The sequence below is a fragment of the Protopterus annectens genome, chromosome 10.part0 (assembly GCF_019279795.1).
Source record: "Protopterus annectens isolate FY-2018-M chromosome 10.part0, PAN1.0, whole genome shotgun sequence".
NCBI lineage: Eukaryota > Metazoa > Chordata > Ceratodontiformes > Protopteridae > Protopterus > Protopterus annectens.
In genome coordinates, this window is record NC_056744.1 from 1,259,157,753 (window position 1) to 1,259,176,514 (window position 18,762).

At 35.9% G+C, this 18,762-nt stretch overlaps 1 protein-coding gene across 1 annotated transcript in view; it reads left to right on the forward strand.

The window, feature by feature from the left end:
* Nucleotides 1-7,818: 7,818 nt before the first annotated feature.
* LOC122812834 (C-type lectin BfL-2-like) overlaps nucleotides 7,819-18,762 on the forward strand; it is a 63,431-nt gene continuing 52,487 nt past the window's right edge. The window contains exons 1-3 of the mRNA XM_044084882.1: nucleotides 7,819-7,933; nucleotides 8,026-8,077; nucleotides 12,027-12,148. Of these exons, the coding sequence (XP_043940817.1) occupies nucleotides 8,026-8,077; nucleotides 12,027-12,148 (174 nt within the window). The 5' untranslated portion in view covers nucleotides 7,819-7,933. The remainder of the gene's footprint in view (nucleotides 7,934-8,025; nucleotides 8,078-12,026; nucleotides 12,149-18,762) is intronic.

The window sequence follows — 18,762 nt, forward strand, 5'->3', positions numbered from 1 at the left end:
TGATAAATAACAGTGCTTACTTTACCTTAGAAATACTCAACAATATCAACTCTGAAGTTTCACCAAACTGTCAGTGCTGCTTCTCAAAAATAACAGACCTAGTCCATATCTTCTGGAGTTGTAAATGTGGTTATAAATTATGGTCCTCACTGAGAGTCAGTTTAGAGAAGATGGAATATCAAAAATACAAACGATCATGGGAATTTGCAATTTTGCATATCACCTCTCAAAAATTACCCAAACGTAATCTGCATATTCTAATTACCCTCTTCTGTTTAGTAAAATTGTACATTACTCAGAATTGGTTATCTCGAATGAAATTGTCATGGGAGGGCTTCAGAAATATGGCAGTAAAGTATATATCAGCACATAAACTGATAATGTATAACCAAAGTAAGCATTCTTATTTTCTAAAATACTGGAATCTTCTCTTAGATCAAATTTTAAAAGAATAAATAGATGAGAAAAGACAAGTTTTTGTGAATGTAAACCGGAAAGGACAGAAGACATACTCTTTTGTGAGTGTACGTCAAATCTAAACCTCATACGTAGCTGTTATGAATAGTATGTAAACTGTGACTTTATGTAGGACTTGTATATATTTTATATAGAGTGTTATATACATTGCATATTTTGTTGTAACACTGATAATTCTCTTGCAGCAAGATGTACCTAAATATGACTGCAACTATTCTACAAGGAAACTGAACTGTGGTTTGCAAAATGACTAGAACTGAAATATGCAAACAAAACAAGAGAAGAAAAAAAAGAAAAATATTTGAAAAAAACTTTCAGTGGAAAAATACAGCTGATATAGCAAGTGTTGTACAACTGATGCATTATTCATTCATCTTGATATGTGTTGTAATATCACCACAGGGGTATTGTCTAGGTAAGCATAAAATTAAACAGACTGCACCTTCCTCATTACCTTGCACAAGTTAAAGCAGCTGTTTTAAAATGAAAGAACGACTGAATATTTATTTGATTTACAATTTTAATGCCAGGTAAATACCTTTTCTGACACATAAAAAAAGAATAATAGAGTAACATACTATATTAATGCTTCATCAAATACGTGGGCCAGGCGAAGAACTTTTGATTAATATTGAGGGGGTGCCAGATTGGGGGATAGCCCTGGGAGCAAATATAGCTAGCCATACATTTGTCTTGCTCTATATAAATACATATACCATCCATTTGTTAATCTATAAAGGTAAACTGTTTTGGTGTTTTAGAGAGAGACAGAAACATTAACAGTCATATGTGCTAAGGTTATGATAAATTTCAAATTACCTCCTTTTCATAGGTTCATATGTTTATACTAAGCCAATATATCATCTGATGTAGGTGTAGATTACAATGTATAGAAAAAACACTGAAAGTGCTCTAATAGACAGTAACATGACGGTAAGGAGTAATGTTAATTTGAGAGATATAAACATACTATTTTTAGCTTGGATTGTGCTAGAAAGAACAGATATAGGGGAAGTTGGAGGAAAGGGAGGAAAAGAGAAAAAGGAGGGGAGTCACGGGATTGGGGTGTGATGATACTTTGTTATAGTTAGAAGTCTGTGACACATACACATACACACACACACACACACACACACACACACACACACACACACACACACACACACACACACACACACACACACACACACACACATGCACACACACACACACACACACAATGTGTGTGTGTGTGTGTGTGTGTGTGTGTATATATATATATATATATATATATATATATATATATATATATATATATATGTATAAATTCGTATACATACACACATATGCAGACAGACACACACACAGACACTTGCATGCACACACAGACATATTCAGCCATATTTTTGTGTATGTATGCATGAGTGTGTGTGTGTGTGTGTGTGTGTGTGTGTGTGTGTGTGTGTGTGTGTGTGTGTGTGTGTGTGTGTGTGTGTGTGTGTGTGTGTGTATATATATATATATATATATATATATATATATATATATATATATAGACATCCACACACAAAGCAAGATAAATTGATTAAGGGAAAGATAAGGGGGAGAGAGAGGTATGGAAGTGCTTTGACAAAAAGGGATGACCAATGGCACTGATAGAGATTGAAATTAACCCAGCTAAACAAATATAGGAGGAACAGTGCACTCACTGCAAATAAATATGAAGAAAATGTGCAAAACTCTGACCAGGCACAATTGTGGGATTTTTGAGCACTCCACTTCTACCCAGTAGGTTAAGTTAAAAATTAGAAAGTATACACAACTCTAACTTAATAATCAAATTGCAAAATGTAATTTGGCCCCAAGAGCATAAATGTAATATGTATTGCTGGGCTGGATATGAGCTTTCAACATCCATTCCCAGATTAGATAATGCACAGGCCAGCTTCAGAGCTGAGTCTTTAAAACCACAGGCCTCTTTCCCATTACTCTTTCTTTGAACCAATGCCTTTCAATGACACTTACCAATGTTAGCTACCTTTCACACAATATTTTCACACACACACACACACACACACACACACACACACACACACACACACACACACACACACACACACACACACACACACAATTTTCTGTAAAGATTGGCAGAATTCTCCATTCCCTCACAACTTTCTTTGCGGCACAAAGGTCACAAAGTTACCCACATTTTGCAGACAAAATGTGTTATGCAGGAAATAAGAAAAGAGAGAAACAATACATGTAACATTTTTTACACCAGTTTTACTTAGTCTGGCATCAGCCTTTGCATAATAATTTTCCTCCCATGAAAACCTTGAACAATTTTTCCTGAGGTATCCATCAAGCAATGAAGCTTAATACAAGAATGCAGTCCCTTGATGTATTATCCTTTTCTTTTCTAGACAGACCATCTGCATTATCACTAGCAGTACAATTTTAAAGTTAGATAGTCATGTTATAGGACTTCAAGGCTAAATTCTAAGAAGCATTCCATTCTGTCTACTTCCTCTATGTAGCCATCTTAGTTGTGATCTGTAACTACAGTGAGTTTTCTGCCCTATAGGTAGTGTTGTAACCTTAGAAGGCTTGAGTACTCCTTCTCTAAGATTATATAAGATTCCTCTCTGCATTGAAATATATAATGGGATGCTCATCTCCATCTGAGGAAATCTAAGTATAGCCCTCACCTTATAGTTAGACAGTCTATTCATACAATGAAATCTTGACTATAGTCTGACAAGTTGATACAGTGGGTTCATAAGAGCCTACTTATGTCTGCTCACAGGATGAATCTTAACAACTTTATCAGGTTTATTTTTTAGGTAAGGTTCTGTATAGGAAATAGCTATTGTACTATAGTAGGGAATAATCTTACTGTAGTACCTCGGTGTAACTAAGAATGCACTCTCCTGTTTCTTGGTAGTAGGGGTGAGCAATACCTAAACTGCCTCAACTTTGACAGGTTCTGGCTTAATCCTTCTACCACACACTCTATGGCCCAGATAAGATATGTCTGTCATACCCTTTTTACACTTGCTAGCCTTGACAGTCAATCCTGCTTTTTGCAGCAGGCCAACTGTCTCTCTAATATGCTGCACATGTTCCAACCAGGACCAGCTGCAGATGTCAATTTCATACATGTAAGCAATTTCATAATTTCCTCTTCCTGATAGGATGTAACCTACCAGTTTGTGGAAAGTTTATCAGGCATTATTCATCCCAAATTCATGCAACCAAATGGAGGTCACAAACACTGACCTTTTCCTGGCTGCAAGTGTCATGGATACCTACCAATAACCCTTCTTCAAATCAAGAGCAGTTAGATATCTATCCCTACCCAGCTGTTCTATGGCTTTACCTGCCCTAGGCATAGGATAAGCATCTACCTTGCCTGGCTATTCAATTTCCTGTTGGCCACATACTACCTGGTGCTGTCATTTGTTTTGGACACTAGCACCACTGTTGAACCTCAGAGACAATTGGCGTTCTTGATTTCTCTTAAGTTCCTTGCAGTTTCTCTCTGAGTTTGTCTAGCATTTTCACACACCCTGTAAGGAGCTTGCCTGAGTGGGTACTGGGGTCCTGCATTTCCATGGTGCTCCATCAGGTGGGTACTCATTGGCTTACCAGTAATCATACACCCAAATTCCTGTAATATTGCTTAGATCTCCTGACCCTGTCAAGAAGTTATTTGTTGGGACAGGGTTAATTCATCCACTGTGGTATCAGACCAAACCTAGTTCAAGAGATCTACCTCCAGGTGTGCCTCTGGTTCTTCCAGCAAATCAATGCAAGTGCTTAGTTAAAGAGCCTCTCTATCATGGTAGACTTTTATCATATTAATATGGTAGAGTATGTGCTTCTGGCTGCTGCCTTGTAACTCTGCCATGTAGTTGACATCACTTTCCTTTTTCACAATGGTGAAAATACCATCCTAGGCTACCTGCAGTTTACTGTGTTTAACAAGAATACCTACTATCATATGCTCCCTTACAGGATACTCTCTGACTATTACCATATGGACATTTAGCTGCTGTTTTGCCTGTGTCAAATGCTTTAGGGCTATCACCATGAGCTCTCAGTTTAGTCCTGAACTTAAGGACATGGTTTACAACAGACATCTTGCAGAAATCACACACACCCATAACAAATTAAACGTAACAACTCCATATCTTTTGACCATACAGTAACTCATAGTAAATCAATACTAATAAAATAATAAATGCTGCCAAGCCATCACAAAAAAAATATTTGCATAACAACTTAAAACTTAAGCTCTTTTGTTCATGCATTACTGGACTTCATCAGAATGAATAAAGAACCACACATATAACCCTTTTTATAATTTCCACTTTGACCCAATTACTTTTTCCACCAATCAGGTTTCACAATCAATTAAATCAAGATAACATTGTAATCTTTACACACAAAATCTTCCTAGATGAACTTAAATAAACATTATGCAAAAAGTATATTTATATATCTGTACATAAACATATACCTTCCATATAAAAAATCTATTATTTTAAGGCTTTCAAATAAGATGTTTAAAAATCTTTAAATATACTTTATATTCAAACCTCAGACCTAAAACTAATATACTGTTAATAGAAACTTTGCCATTAATACTAGGGTGTTGTGTGGCATTTAATTTAATCTGCCATAACAGTTTCCTTTTTTCTAAGTAAGACTCCCAGTCACCACACGTAGCATTCGGAAATTTTCTAAAACAAAAAAGGTTTACATGTTTATGCTCTATACTATGTTTGTAAAGTGCGTACCTCTCATCTTTCTTTTTTATGGCATATGCATGTTCCTAAATTGTCTGTCTTAATGCCCCCTCTGTCTTTCCAACATAGAATGCCTCACAGTTTATATATTGTGTCAAATAAACTACTCCTTTGTATTACACGTAAAGTGACCATTTCCATGTAATATTCTAGGATAAGAGGAGACCCTGATATTACTACCTTTATAAATAAAACAGCATTGTGCACAAGTTCCACATTTAGACATCCTTGTTGAACCACTGCTATTATTATTTTTTCTAATATATCTTTCAGACTCCTTCCCCTTTTATAAACAATAGGCTCCTCCTCTACCTATTAGCTGACATCCAAAAAAGAAACTTTCCAGTTTTACTGATAATACTGTTTATCCATCTATCAGAATTATCATAAGACAGTACTATGGCTGCACTTAAATCAGACCTATTTCCTTTTTATTGCCAATAATAAATCTACTATCCCTTAAAACAGGGGATTCATTCTCAACCTGATTTATCATCTCTTCAGTAAGTTTTATAGGATATCCTCTATCTATAAACATTTCTTTCAACTGTTCAACCTTGACCAAAAAATCAGAATCATCAGACACCATCCTAGATAGTGGAACAAATTGATACTTAACCAAATTGCGCTTTTGCTATGGGGGTGGTTACTACTAAAATGTAAGTAACTATTGCAACAACTTTCCTTTCTAAAAATATTAGATAAAAAGACTATTTAGACCCATCTTTACATAACATAAAATTCAAAAAAATAAATTTTCTTTCATCAAAATTCATTGTATATTTTGAAAAATCAACAGTATTGTTAATACAATCAAAATATTCCTTCATTCTGACTATAGTGCCACTCCATGTTATTAATAAATCATCTAAAAGCCTGTGCTCACAGTGTCAAGTGATGCAATCTACAGATGCTGAACTTTCCAGTCTAAGCTGACAATATTCAGCACTCCTTGTTGTTTAGAGGCAGTACCAGCATTCAGAAATGAATGGTGCTGCTGCATTGTCACTCAGGACTGATTTCCTTCTGCACTCCATATCAATTATTTAGACTATAGCAAGACACATGTTACAATATAGCAAGTGACCTGCTCCAGTTTACATAGAAGACTTTTTCCTCTCCTCAACTTACAGAAGAAAACCTGTTTTTTGCTCAGCTTTGAGTTGATATCAAACCAGATCAGGAACATTCACAGGGCACCAGAAATGCTATCTTCAATTCTGATCAGGAACTTTCCTGACTATCTCTTTCTTGTCATTTAATTTAAGGTTTAAGAGATAAGCCTGTTTTAGCTTCTCCCTACTAACTCACCTCAGATCTCCTTCCTAAGGAAGTTTAGTACTATCTGCCAATGGTGCCTCCCGTTATGATTACTATCACCTTCCTCTTTCCTTGAGGTATCACCGTCTAAGGGAAACCCAGTACATTTCATCTACTGTGGCTCATATTCCAGGTCACTGCTAATAAGCCGGTCCTCTACTGAGGTAACCACATTACCAGCCATGGATGGATAGAAATACTCCGAAGAGGAATGCTAAAGGAAAGTAGAGTGTGACTGTCTGTATGATGACTATAAGGGAGAAAAAAGTGTAGACATTAAGGAAAAGGAAAGGGCTATAGTATGGTTAATGCTTAATGCTGTTTAATTATTCAAAGTGAGAGGAAGAGGTACAATAGACATAAATATGACTTTAGATTTTGCCAGTATATAAAACAATTTATTTAATGGCAGATGTGGTGCTCAGAATTAAAAGTAAAACAATTGTATAGATGTCTCTTGCTGTTAATAAATATGGTTGCTTGATACTAGTTAATGCAATAAAAAGGTAATAGTCAATGTGAAGAGGCAACAGATGAAGTAGAGGAAGATGTAGAAATGGGCAGGGTTGAAAGTAAATCAGGATAGAATGGGGGTGAATAGACAGGGTAGATGGGGAGACTCTGCTCAGTTAATTACATGGCAGCAGATGGCTGCTGAGGGGTGACAAGGATGGATGGAGTGGCAGTGGTTAAAAATAAATGCTAAACGAATAAGAGGTGTGTCTCATGTATTGTCCCAAGATAAACAAATAATGTTAATTTTTTAAAAATAACACAAGTCTCTGTAACAATGTAACACTAATACATATACGTATTTGTAAATTATTTCTTTGTTTCATAATTTAATTGGTGACATCATGTTTGACCAGGATTGTAAATGGGAAGAACAAGGATCAGAAAAGAATTATGAAAACTAAAACTACACTCATTCCTTCTTGCCTGAACTCAACAATTGCCAACCCATTTCTGATGGTGATCTTATTTCAGTCCTGTCTTTAGTCATAAGAAAACAAAGAAACAAGAGATGACTGCTTTACCTACTTAGACACACACACACACACACACACACACACACACACACACACACACACACACACACACACACATACGCACACACACACACACACACACACACACACACACACACACACACACACACACACACACACACCCTTACGGAAACTGTCTCTTAGACATATTTATGCAAATAATGCTTCTGATGACTGGCTGACGGATTATAGCTTTGCAAATAAATACAACTCATCAGCAGGAAGGCAACAAAAGATCTGTGTGACTCCAAACAGAAGAAAAGAACACTGCATTTTGCTGTATTCCTTGGAAAGGTAAATCAAAATGAAATGTTAAATATGTATAACATATCAAACAAACAGCACTATAACTTAATTTAACTTTCTGCTTATTAATATGTTTATAGATGAACTGCCTGATATTGATGTCAGCTATCCTGGTCACCTTTTTTCCAAAGGGTAAGGCATGCTATTTGTTTTTCATAACAAGTAAAAATAAAGATGTTTGGAAGAAATGTTAAAAGTGAATGCATAACCCTTTTAGCATGTTGCTTTAAATAGTTAAAATCTTTATAAAAAGCTGTCTTCAGTGAAGTTTGTTAGTCATCCATGCAGCATACATAGTGCAAGGCTCTAAAACATCACAGCTCAAATGAGAATGTCTGCTAAGTGCACTTGCTATAAGAGAAGAGCCAGATCTCATTAAGATAAACACTTTTATATCACCTTCTAAATGAAATCAGATAATTAACTTGCAGTTCATGCTTTAATATGCATTATTTCATTGCCATACATAAACACAAGCATGGTTGTTTTTAAAAAAAAAAAAAGACTTGAAAACGTTCATCAGAGGAAATCCTTTACATAAATCAATAATTATTAACAGCAAGAGGCATATAAGCAATTCTTTTACTTTTACTTCTGAGCACTAGACTTGCCTTTCAATAATGTTTTATAGCCTGACAACAGCTAAAGGCAATACTTTATTTATAATCCATTTAATCCTCTTGTAGAAGTACTCAGCCCTTGTACTTTCATAAGAAAGTTAGACAAATAATTCAGAGGATCTTTTCCTTGTTCTTTTAAACTGCCACATCATAAATACTTTGTGTGGTATGACACAAAAATGATCTCATTTGAACTCCTCTAATGATATAGGGAACCAGTATACCTAGAATACAATGTCTGCCTACCCATTCATGGTGTCTGACATAGACTTTTTCATTTTTTTTTCAATAAAATTAGACACATATGACTGGTACAGGAAAGATTGTTTGTAATCATGGATGTGACAGCTATCTACTCAGTCTTACTTCATACTGAAGGTATAGAGACAATGGAATGGTACAGTGAGAAGAAAAGTAAGAGTGTATTACAAATGCTGGAACTGGCATTGAAAAATAACTTATTTTATTTTAACAATGACAGTTTTAGGTAAAAAACTTGTAATGAGTGCTGCAATGGAACCCAGTTATGCCAATCTGGAAATAGCAGATTAGGAATAGTACAAGAGAGTAAATCAGCATAATAACAAAATTAATAACCAAATAAGTTATACTTAAACTATTACCTGTTTGTGGCCAGTATCCACAGTGTAAAAATACCAAATATCTTTTATTGAAAAGTTTTTATTATACAACAAATGAGCACTTTTGTCCATACAATGGAAAATACTTAATCAGAATTCTGATGAAGGTCTCCCTTCATCCCTTCCATCACCTTTTTCACTTCCCTTCTCTTGCCTTTCTTCTATTACTTGTTCCTGAGCTTCATCCCCTTAGTCAGCTTGCAATATATTCCTTCCTTTCTTTCCTTCTTGCATCACTGTTCCTTGTTTCTATATCCTTCCTGTCACTCATCATCATTTTCTCCATAAAAGTGGGACAATAGATAGCCCTCTCTACACTCCCTGCATAATAACTTAGAATTATTTACACAATGCCAAAAGTCACCTCTTTGTCCATATCTTCTATTATTAAAGACATGAAACAAATATCAGTCCCCACAGGAGAAAAAAAACATGTATTGTGTTGTCAAATATCTGACACCACCTGTTTTCCATTAACCATAACCACATTTGAAACCTGCTAAGTTTTGCTATTTCTACCAGACAATGGCACCCATACCTCCTATGAGTTCCAGGCCCAGTTCCCAATTGTTTTATCATCTGTTACCCATTGTACTTTGCCTACCTTTTGACACAATTTAAAAAAAATGACTCATTTTCATTATCTGTTGCTCTGAATTGTAGCAGTATTTTCTTTTAACCATATACCTAAATTGTGAAAAAATGTAATCCCACCGGGGTTTACTAAAATATTTTTTCACCTTTATTACTCTCTTTTAGCTAATAAAATAATTTAAAAGCTACTAAATAAAAACTTTAATTGTGTAAATGTATTACAGCTTTAAAGTCCTAGATCTCAAAACCCAAATAAAATATTGCATTGTCCAATATTTTGTACCTATTTATTGCTTCTTCTTTTTTGGCTTTATTGTTACCAGAAGATTGTTTCATATCATGATGCTCCTTCTTCTGCATATATCTGTTCATTTCTTAGTTTCACTGCATTTACATTTACTATTTTCACATCTGCTTGTCCTGTTCGATTCTCAGCTAGAGCGTCTTCTGTGTGGAGACATGCGTGAATGGGTGTGCCTTCGTTGAAGGCTGTGCATCAGGGCTGGCAACTCGGCATGTAAAAATCTACTGCCAATCATTAGCGGACCGGAGTTCCTCTGTGGCGACCCCTAGCCGGGAAAAGCCAAAAGACACAAATAATTTTCACATCTGCTACACTCAGAATAGAACATTTGCATTCCTTTTGTGTCTGCTTCCTGCATTTGAAATGTCAGTGCATGTCTGCCATTGTTCAATACATTTGTTTAGGTTCTGTTAGAGAACAAACCAGAAGAATAAGCTACTCCACTGACTGTGTTTCATCTTGCAAACCATATGAATAACTATTGGTCTCCTCACCTTCCATCATAGCATTTCCACACTCTTCTGCAGCACATAATACAGATGATAGTTATATTACTTCCTAATCCCATTGTCCAAAATATCACCTCACTGAAGTATTTAAGAGTCTATTGGTTCTTCTTTATACAGTTTGTCATCTAAACCTGCAATAGCAATTTCATTATTTTTCTCACTCTCAGACATTGGCACACCTTCTTTCCTGGGGCCACAGCTACCAGAAAAATCATAACTGCCACATTTTCCCAACTTTGCTTACAGCACATGTAGCTGCCTTCTGGCAAATCCTAGTCTCAAAAATGTGTATTTTATCTGTATTATAGTTGTATACTATATACACACAGTTTTGTATATATTTGTGTCTTAAGAAAAGGAAAATGAACACAAGAAGCACATGAGGCATGTTGCTTATCCACCCCATTCCTTATTTCACAACCAATATTTAACATCTTTCTGAAAACTCTGAACCTCTCATTTTTATTGTATAATAATTCATTACATTTAAGTTTTCAAATATGCAAAGCAAAAGCAAATACACACTTATTTATGGTATTGTCCTCATCCTTTTATAGTCCATCATTATGCACAAAGCTAATCACATCCATAGTTACTACCTATAAACTTTTCTGATATATAATATATATATATATATATATATATATATATATATATATATATATATATATATATACACAGTATATATAATTTACTGGTTTTAGCAGGTTTTTATTCTTACAGTTCAGAAAGACTTGTTCCATTTTTTCTTCTACATTGCGTGTATTACAGAACTTTTCTTTATATATTTGATATTTCATAAAATCTTTTATAGCTATTTTTTTACAAATGTATTTGTATTTATTTATTTATTTATTAGCATTTGTTAACAGGGAATTCTGACTGGGAAAAAAAAACTTTTTTAATGACAACCCAGGCAGAAAACATCCATGCAGCAATTTTATAATGTCATGCAATAAAAAAGACAACTGTTCACTTTCAAAAAATGAAGTATGTTCTTTCTTTGAACAATACTATTTTTTACTCCAGAAGTTTTCATGTATCTGTTGTATACCAGGTATGTATTATATTTGTATACAATGGACTTCCTTTATTTGGCACACCCGAGTCATTCATTTTCCACTCAACACATTTTTTACAATATTTGTCTGCAAAAAAAAAAACTCCCATATGTCACATCCAGAAGCATCATCTGCATTACTTAACATCAATTTTATCCTAGTATATAGGAGTACTAAGTATTAGGATAAGTACTGCAACCTCTCAGTCTCCAAATAAAGATGTCTGAACTACCACTGAGTCCAATTTGGATAAAATATTCTGACATTAATATACTGTGCAAAATGTTTTTTTTTTCCAAAGTGTAAAGTTTCTTTTTTATGCGAAAAGCTGAAACTTGGATTTTCTTTTCAGGTGACACACAAGTCTTCAACCATTGCATCTGTGTTCGGGGGCTCTGCCCTTCTGGATGGTATCAGTACAAGGATAGCTGCTACAGAGTTATAACAACTCCAACAAGCTGGGTGAATGCAGAGGTAAGATTATACTTTAAATGAGCCATCAAAAAGACACAGGGCATTTCTAACATAACTTACCAGTTAATGAACAAAGTGTTTATAACATAGTTTATAGCAGCAATGATGCACTTGTGAGTTAGAAAGAGGATTAATATTTAATGCCACTGTTAGCACTGCTGAATATGTCTCTTCACATTATCAGCTAGGTTAAGCTTAGTGACACTGATTAATCTGAAAAACTCAACCTAGATTTGCTAAACTTGACTTGTTGAAAAAAAAGAATCCAGTTAGAGGATATGCTAAGATCTATATATCTACAGCAGACAACATAAGACAAATAATCACTGAAAATATGTCAGATGCTATTTTACTTATATCTGTTTAAAGTGCACAAATGTATAGTTTTATAATTCTTGATTTTGCCTTTCTTTACTCTGTTAATTCAAAGCTAACACAAACAGAAACAGAACTACAGGCATAAAATTATAATAAGATATGGTATAATAGCAATAATGCATATCCAGTGCAGGTTCACATCAAAACGAAGGGTACAGTGATGCTGATTTAGTCTCTTAGCTTTGCCTCAGGAGTGAATTAAATTTACTACATTAGTTTCATCTTGAGAGTTTTTCTATATTACTGCAACTACTCTGCACATGTATTAATGCACACAACATTCAACTGAGGTTTGCATTAGTGTCTACAACTCAGTCTATAATGTCTACAACTCAGTCTATAATGTCTACAACTAAGTCTACTTTAACTCCCAGTGTTTATTTTATGTTTGAATAATGCATTTGTTTTACAGTGCGGTCACAAAACTTTTCTGCATTAATTGATATCTCCATCTCACTGAATCAGTAAAACCGGTATGGACATGTGTTCTGAGAGTGGGGAAAGTTCTATTCTCCAGTTTTAATGCTTTAACACATTTTTTCAGCACTTTGATGAAACAGACTTCAGTGAACATTAGTCAATGTACTGGTAATTAATAGCTGTGGATATCAATGAACCCAGTGTAACCCATTTTTGGTTATTACTATTAGCTGAACAAATCTTTATTCAAATGCTGTTTCTAGTGTCAGACTGTCAGATGAGGTCGAAGACAGGATTTGTAGAGTTCATAATTAGTCTAACAGTACAATATCAAATGTAGGTAAGTGGAACTGGGTAGCAATGCTGAAAATTTAATTTATAAAAAAAATGTTGGCATTTAGACTCCAAGTGTGTGTACGTGTGTGTGTGTGCATGTGTGTGTGTGTGTGTGTGTGTGTGTGTGTGTGTGTGTGTGTGTGTGTGTGTGTGTGTGTGTGTGTGTGTGTGTGTGTGTACATGAGTGTTCAAGGGTGAAGGTTAGAACAAGGGCAAGGGAAGGGTATAGTTTAGTGTTGTACTTGTATACTCATATGTGTGAAGTGTGTCTGTGTGTTTTATTTAGTGGTACTGTTATTGAAAGGGTGTTTGTTGACCTAATGTAGTGTTGGGTTAGAGCAGGAGTGGTTTTCAGGGTTAACTTTAGCACGTGTGAATGTGGTGTTCCTACCAGCAAAATTCCAGCTCATATTCACTACCATCTACAACCATCTCAACTTCACTACAACTTTTTTTTTTATATCACCTAAAAAAATATGCACACTGCTCCCCTTTCCTCACCTACTCTCTGTTTTCTACTCTTATTACCTGTCCCTCAGGCCTCTAGAAGCAGGATCCAGCAGGGACGGAAGTCATTCAGGTGACTGACTACTGGCTGGGTGAAGCAACATGAACATCAGCTGTCACCTCCATCTCCTGTCATGGTATTCCTCTTGTCTTTCACTTCCCTCCCCAGTTTGTAGTCCAATCCATCCCATAACACGCCATCTGATTGTGTCTCCACTTTGTGCTGTCCCTCTTTTGTGCTAGCACTTCCCCTGTTTGTCTTTGTGTTTTGTTTACTATCCATATACCCTGTTTCCTGTCCAAACCTTCCCTTGGTTATGTTTTCAATTTACCCTTCTTAAAAAATGGGAATATATATATATATATATATCCTTGTTTCCCCCCACCCATCCCAGTCTTCCTTTCCTCTTTCTGTTATGGGTATTTCTCTGCCTGGTCGTACCCCTTTCTGACTGCCTATATTCCCATTTCCTTCCACTGGTAACAATAAATTAGTAGGGACTTTGCTGAGAAGCTCTTATGGTTCTCATCTGTTCTTGTAACAGTGAGTCATTTCTTGTATGAATGTGCATTGCTGCAAGCAGGCTACATGTATGCCACTAGACACATCAGATGACATGAGAGGAGTTGTTGAATGATGGTCTTTATGGGTTATGTGGGGTTTCAGCCAGTGCACTCCTTACTTTGTCACTTCCATCACACAGATTCAGTCCTATTACATTGTTAATCAGCTTCAAGCCACATTGTCTTACTTAGTGTGTGCTATTTTGCCATTATGCATGCAGTTTCCTTTTACAGCAATGTAACTAATACCTTGAATCAGGTATTGCCAACTGAAGTGGTTCAGCAGGACAGGAGCTGCCCAAGGCATTTGACCCCATCATACACAATGTCATTTAGGTTGTTGGAAATACTAAACTGATATATACATGAATTTAACAATGGATCAAGGATGATTATTTCATAGATTTTATTCAGGATCTGTTTTTAAAGCTTTGACCACTGGGGACATGCTATATTTTTCCCTTTGCATGCTAATCTTATTTACTTTCCTTCTTTCTTTTTGTCCTTGGTATGGTGGGATGGAGACTTATGCTCATGGCCATAATAATGGTTGTATAAAGAACCATGCATAGAATGAATTCTCAGTTCAGGAATTTACAGGGTAACTAAAAAATTGTCTGATAGCAAAAGGGTTGGATTTAATGTACAAGGTTTGTTTTGCTTCATTAAATGAAAATCACCTTTGTGTCTTGTTTGAAGAAATGTTTTCAAACAATGTAGTCTCTATAGATTTGGCACTTCCTCTTATCAATAACTTATTTTTTTCTAATAGTAGAAAATGCAGCTTTGCTATCATCATCATCATCAAACGTCTCTTTATATGTATTATACTTTGACAGGCACCTTTTTCACTTCCCATGTTTACTAGAGCACTGCGGCCAGTGCTAGAATACAAATTAGGTTTTGGTGTTAACGGATTAGAACATGTAAATAAAATCAAATGTATTCAAATTCAATTCAAGTAAATAAGTGAAATAGACCCAGCTCTCCGAGTAAAGAGTTAAAGCTTTGGCTATGACCTAGATGACATGTATTCTGTTAATGGGACAAGAGCTGGAATAGCCAGGTGGTCGAGCGGGAGTGACAGGCTCATGATGTCTCACTGCTAAGAAGGAAGCATCACAGATTGCTGCTTATCTGACACCTAGTGTGGCCAGAGCTGTATGGGCCTATGTGTCTATGTGCTGCAACAGTGATGCACCATATTGGTAGGGGGCTGGCATGTGTGATTGCATGCAGGTATCTTCAACAAACAACAATTTTAAAAATTAAAAAACTGCCAGTGAAGATGGAGATAGATTTAAGGGACTCATGATCTCTACTATGTGGAAGAAAGGGTTGGCTAGGAAGTAATCATTACTTTCACAGTATTATCATGCTCTGCACTGGGTTCTTCGAAATCTGTCTAGCCAATAGTGCTAAACCATCTGTTTAGTTAGCATGCTGGCACACCTACTGCACATAAGAGTCTAGTTCCTTGAAAAATATTGGCGTCATTGTCATTTATTAGTTCTGTAATTTCTGACTAACAGCTGCAATTCAAATATCAAAGATTATCATCTTTCATATGCATGCTAAAACTGCATGCCATGTAGTCCTCTGTACATATCAGCTTTCAGTAAATCTCCTGCAGAATGTAGGTTTCTATTGAGAAATGACATTTTGGTGTGGTGCTGGTGGTTGCATTACCACAAATTTTGAGAGGATAGAATGAAACTTGTGGTTATAATTTATCAACTCTAAATATGAGTTAATTTGTGACACATTCTGTGCCCCGTGTACAGCTACTCATCTTATGTTATGTCTTATATAACCTATTTTTGTCAATCACATCTACAATATGATATTTGACTCCTTACTCTTTTACCTCTCTAGTTCTCTTTGTAGACTGTGTAGGTGTTCTTCACTGTCCTCTATCAACAAGATATTTGTAGGTGATGCTGTGTATTAGGCATTCTTCACAGTACTTCGTTCATTGCTTGCTGCAAAATGTGAGGTATAAATGCCATTCTGAAAATGAATTCATTATGATTACTCATTCCTTTATGCACACTGGTTGTTAGAAATTTCTTGGAAGTTTCTTCACTTTCTTTTTCAATATGTTTATCCAAAGTCAAGTTTTATAGAATCCGCACCATTAGACATTCAAACACTTTTCTGAATCAGGGCATGAAATTCTATGCAGTAATTAATACTAGAATAGCAAGTCATGTCAAAGTCCCTGCATATCTGAATATCCCCATATATGGGTCTATTAACTGCAGCACTATTGGTATAGCCCATTCACCCTATGTCACCTTAAACAATATTTCAACATTTTGTTTTTTGTAACTCCATCTCTGCTTGTGACCCCTCTTGAGAGAATGACCTTATTTCAATGAAAGAACTTGCAATTGTACAGGCTATGCCATCTGGAGCTTTCTTCTCCTTATACAACACCATTTGCAAATGGTTTTAAGATGAAGCACCAAACAGATGGCTATCTAAAATTTGAGTTCCACAGTGGTTCATGTAAAGCATTAAGGAATCTAGTCTGAATCAAAGATACCAAGCCTTATCTTTGGAGAGAGACCTGAAAGTAATGTTCTCTGCTGAACACCTGGCGGCTGAATGTAATCTATTTGGGCTCTGCCTGAATAATTACATACAGCTTAAGGGGAAGGATGAAGTTAGATGTAATACAGTTGGGTGGGAGGCAAAAGCAAGACACTAGGGTGGATTAAAACCTGCTAAAGGAAACTGAATTGGAATGTGTAGTCTCACCTCTCTGGTGGTAAAAATCATGAAGCTTGTGTTGGAGGTCAAAACATGCCAGCTAGATATAGCTATACACACAATACTGTCACTTGAACAAGACTTCACAGTCTTGTGGGTCTCCTTCTTCATCTGGAGATGAGATGCCCTTTATAAGAATCCCTAGGTAGGTGGGGGGGGGGGTCCTCACAAGCCCCAAGCTTGCTGTTATATAGCTGGGGTTTTCTGCAAAAGATAAGAAGGCCACCTCAGTGTGACTGAAAGTTACAAAATCCACAAACCATTTTACTGCTTGTATATGTGTATGTAACAGCTTTTCATACTATTCAGGTTTTTTGTAACCATAGGTGTGGCATTTGATGGGTTTCCACTTCCTGACTCTGTAATAACACTGGAAAAATGTAACACTCACATGTGGAATGACTGAAGTCACTACACTAATCCTTCAGCTTACCAAAAGCCCACTGCTGTACACACTGCCCCAGTTGTCTATAGATGATTCCAGTTTTTCACTTTCCTTAACTGGCTCCAATGTTTCCTAAAGCTGAGCCTACCTCATAATTCACTATTTCTTCTTGTATATCTTTAAACTTATTCTTGTTCTTGTACTGTCTCTCTAAAAACTTGGTCTAATAGGTTTAAAAATCCCTACCACCTTTTTCAGCCAATCTTTATTCTGTAAATTATATTTCTCTTTGGGAGTTGGGAAAGATAGGATCCCTTGCCTGTCTAATGTCTTTTTCTTACCAGATTACCAGCCTTTCCTACAACTCCTTAGGCAGCTCTGTGGTAAATCTGTATGACTTCTATCCCATTTGTCTGTGAACTACAGTCCTGGTGGCACCTTCCTCCACTTTGCTCATTGTCTTTCCTCCTTCCTGTCCTTTTCTCAGACAACTCATTCTAAATTTGTATTTTCTATACCTCTAAACCTTTGCACAGTATTTATAGCAGTTGTGTATTGATAACTCTCAACTGTCCAGATTTTTGCAGAATGTCCAGATTTTTGCCTCATATTTTTGGTCTGTCCCCCATAAAATTTGTGGTTTGCTGGCAAATCACTGGGATGATCTGAGGACTGATGTCACCAAATAATGCCATACATTTGAGCTTCAGCTTTCAAATCCTTCAGAAAATGTGTTAACACAAACCCAGTTACTCTAGCAAATTTCTAAGTTTATAAGAGCAATATTTAAAATGTGTCCCTATTTTTGGGCCTTTACCCTCCTTCTCATTTTGTCAGGCTTTGTCCAGATTTCTTGCACTAAGAGGTTGAGAGGTATGATGATGGGTAATCTGAAATCTGGCATACCTGAACCTCCAGTTTTCCTTGAATCCTAAGTCATTCCTTTATGTCATATAAACCTGACACAAACTATAGTAACTTAATATACCTTATAAACTTATCTAGAGGACTGATTTGTTTATGCCACCCAAAAATAAAGGATACGTAGAAGTGTCATTGTCCAAACTATTTCTATTCTACTCCCAAGCATGGCAAATCAACTATTCTATGCACGTTTCTAGCATTTCCCTTTCCTTACTTTCATATCCAACCAGTTATGGTCTCTAATCTCGGCTATTATTTTTTTAAACTTTAAGCCTTAATTAATCCTCTTTAACTTTTTATGTTGTGCAGAACATATCTCCCTCTA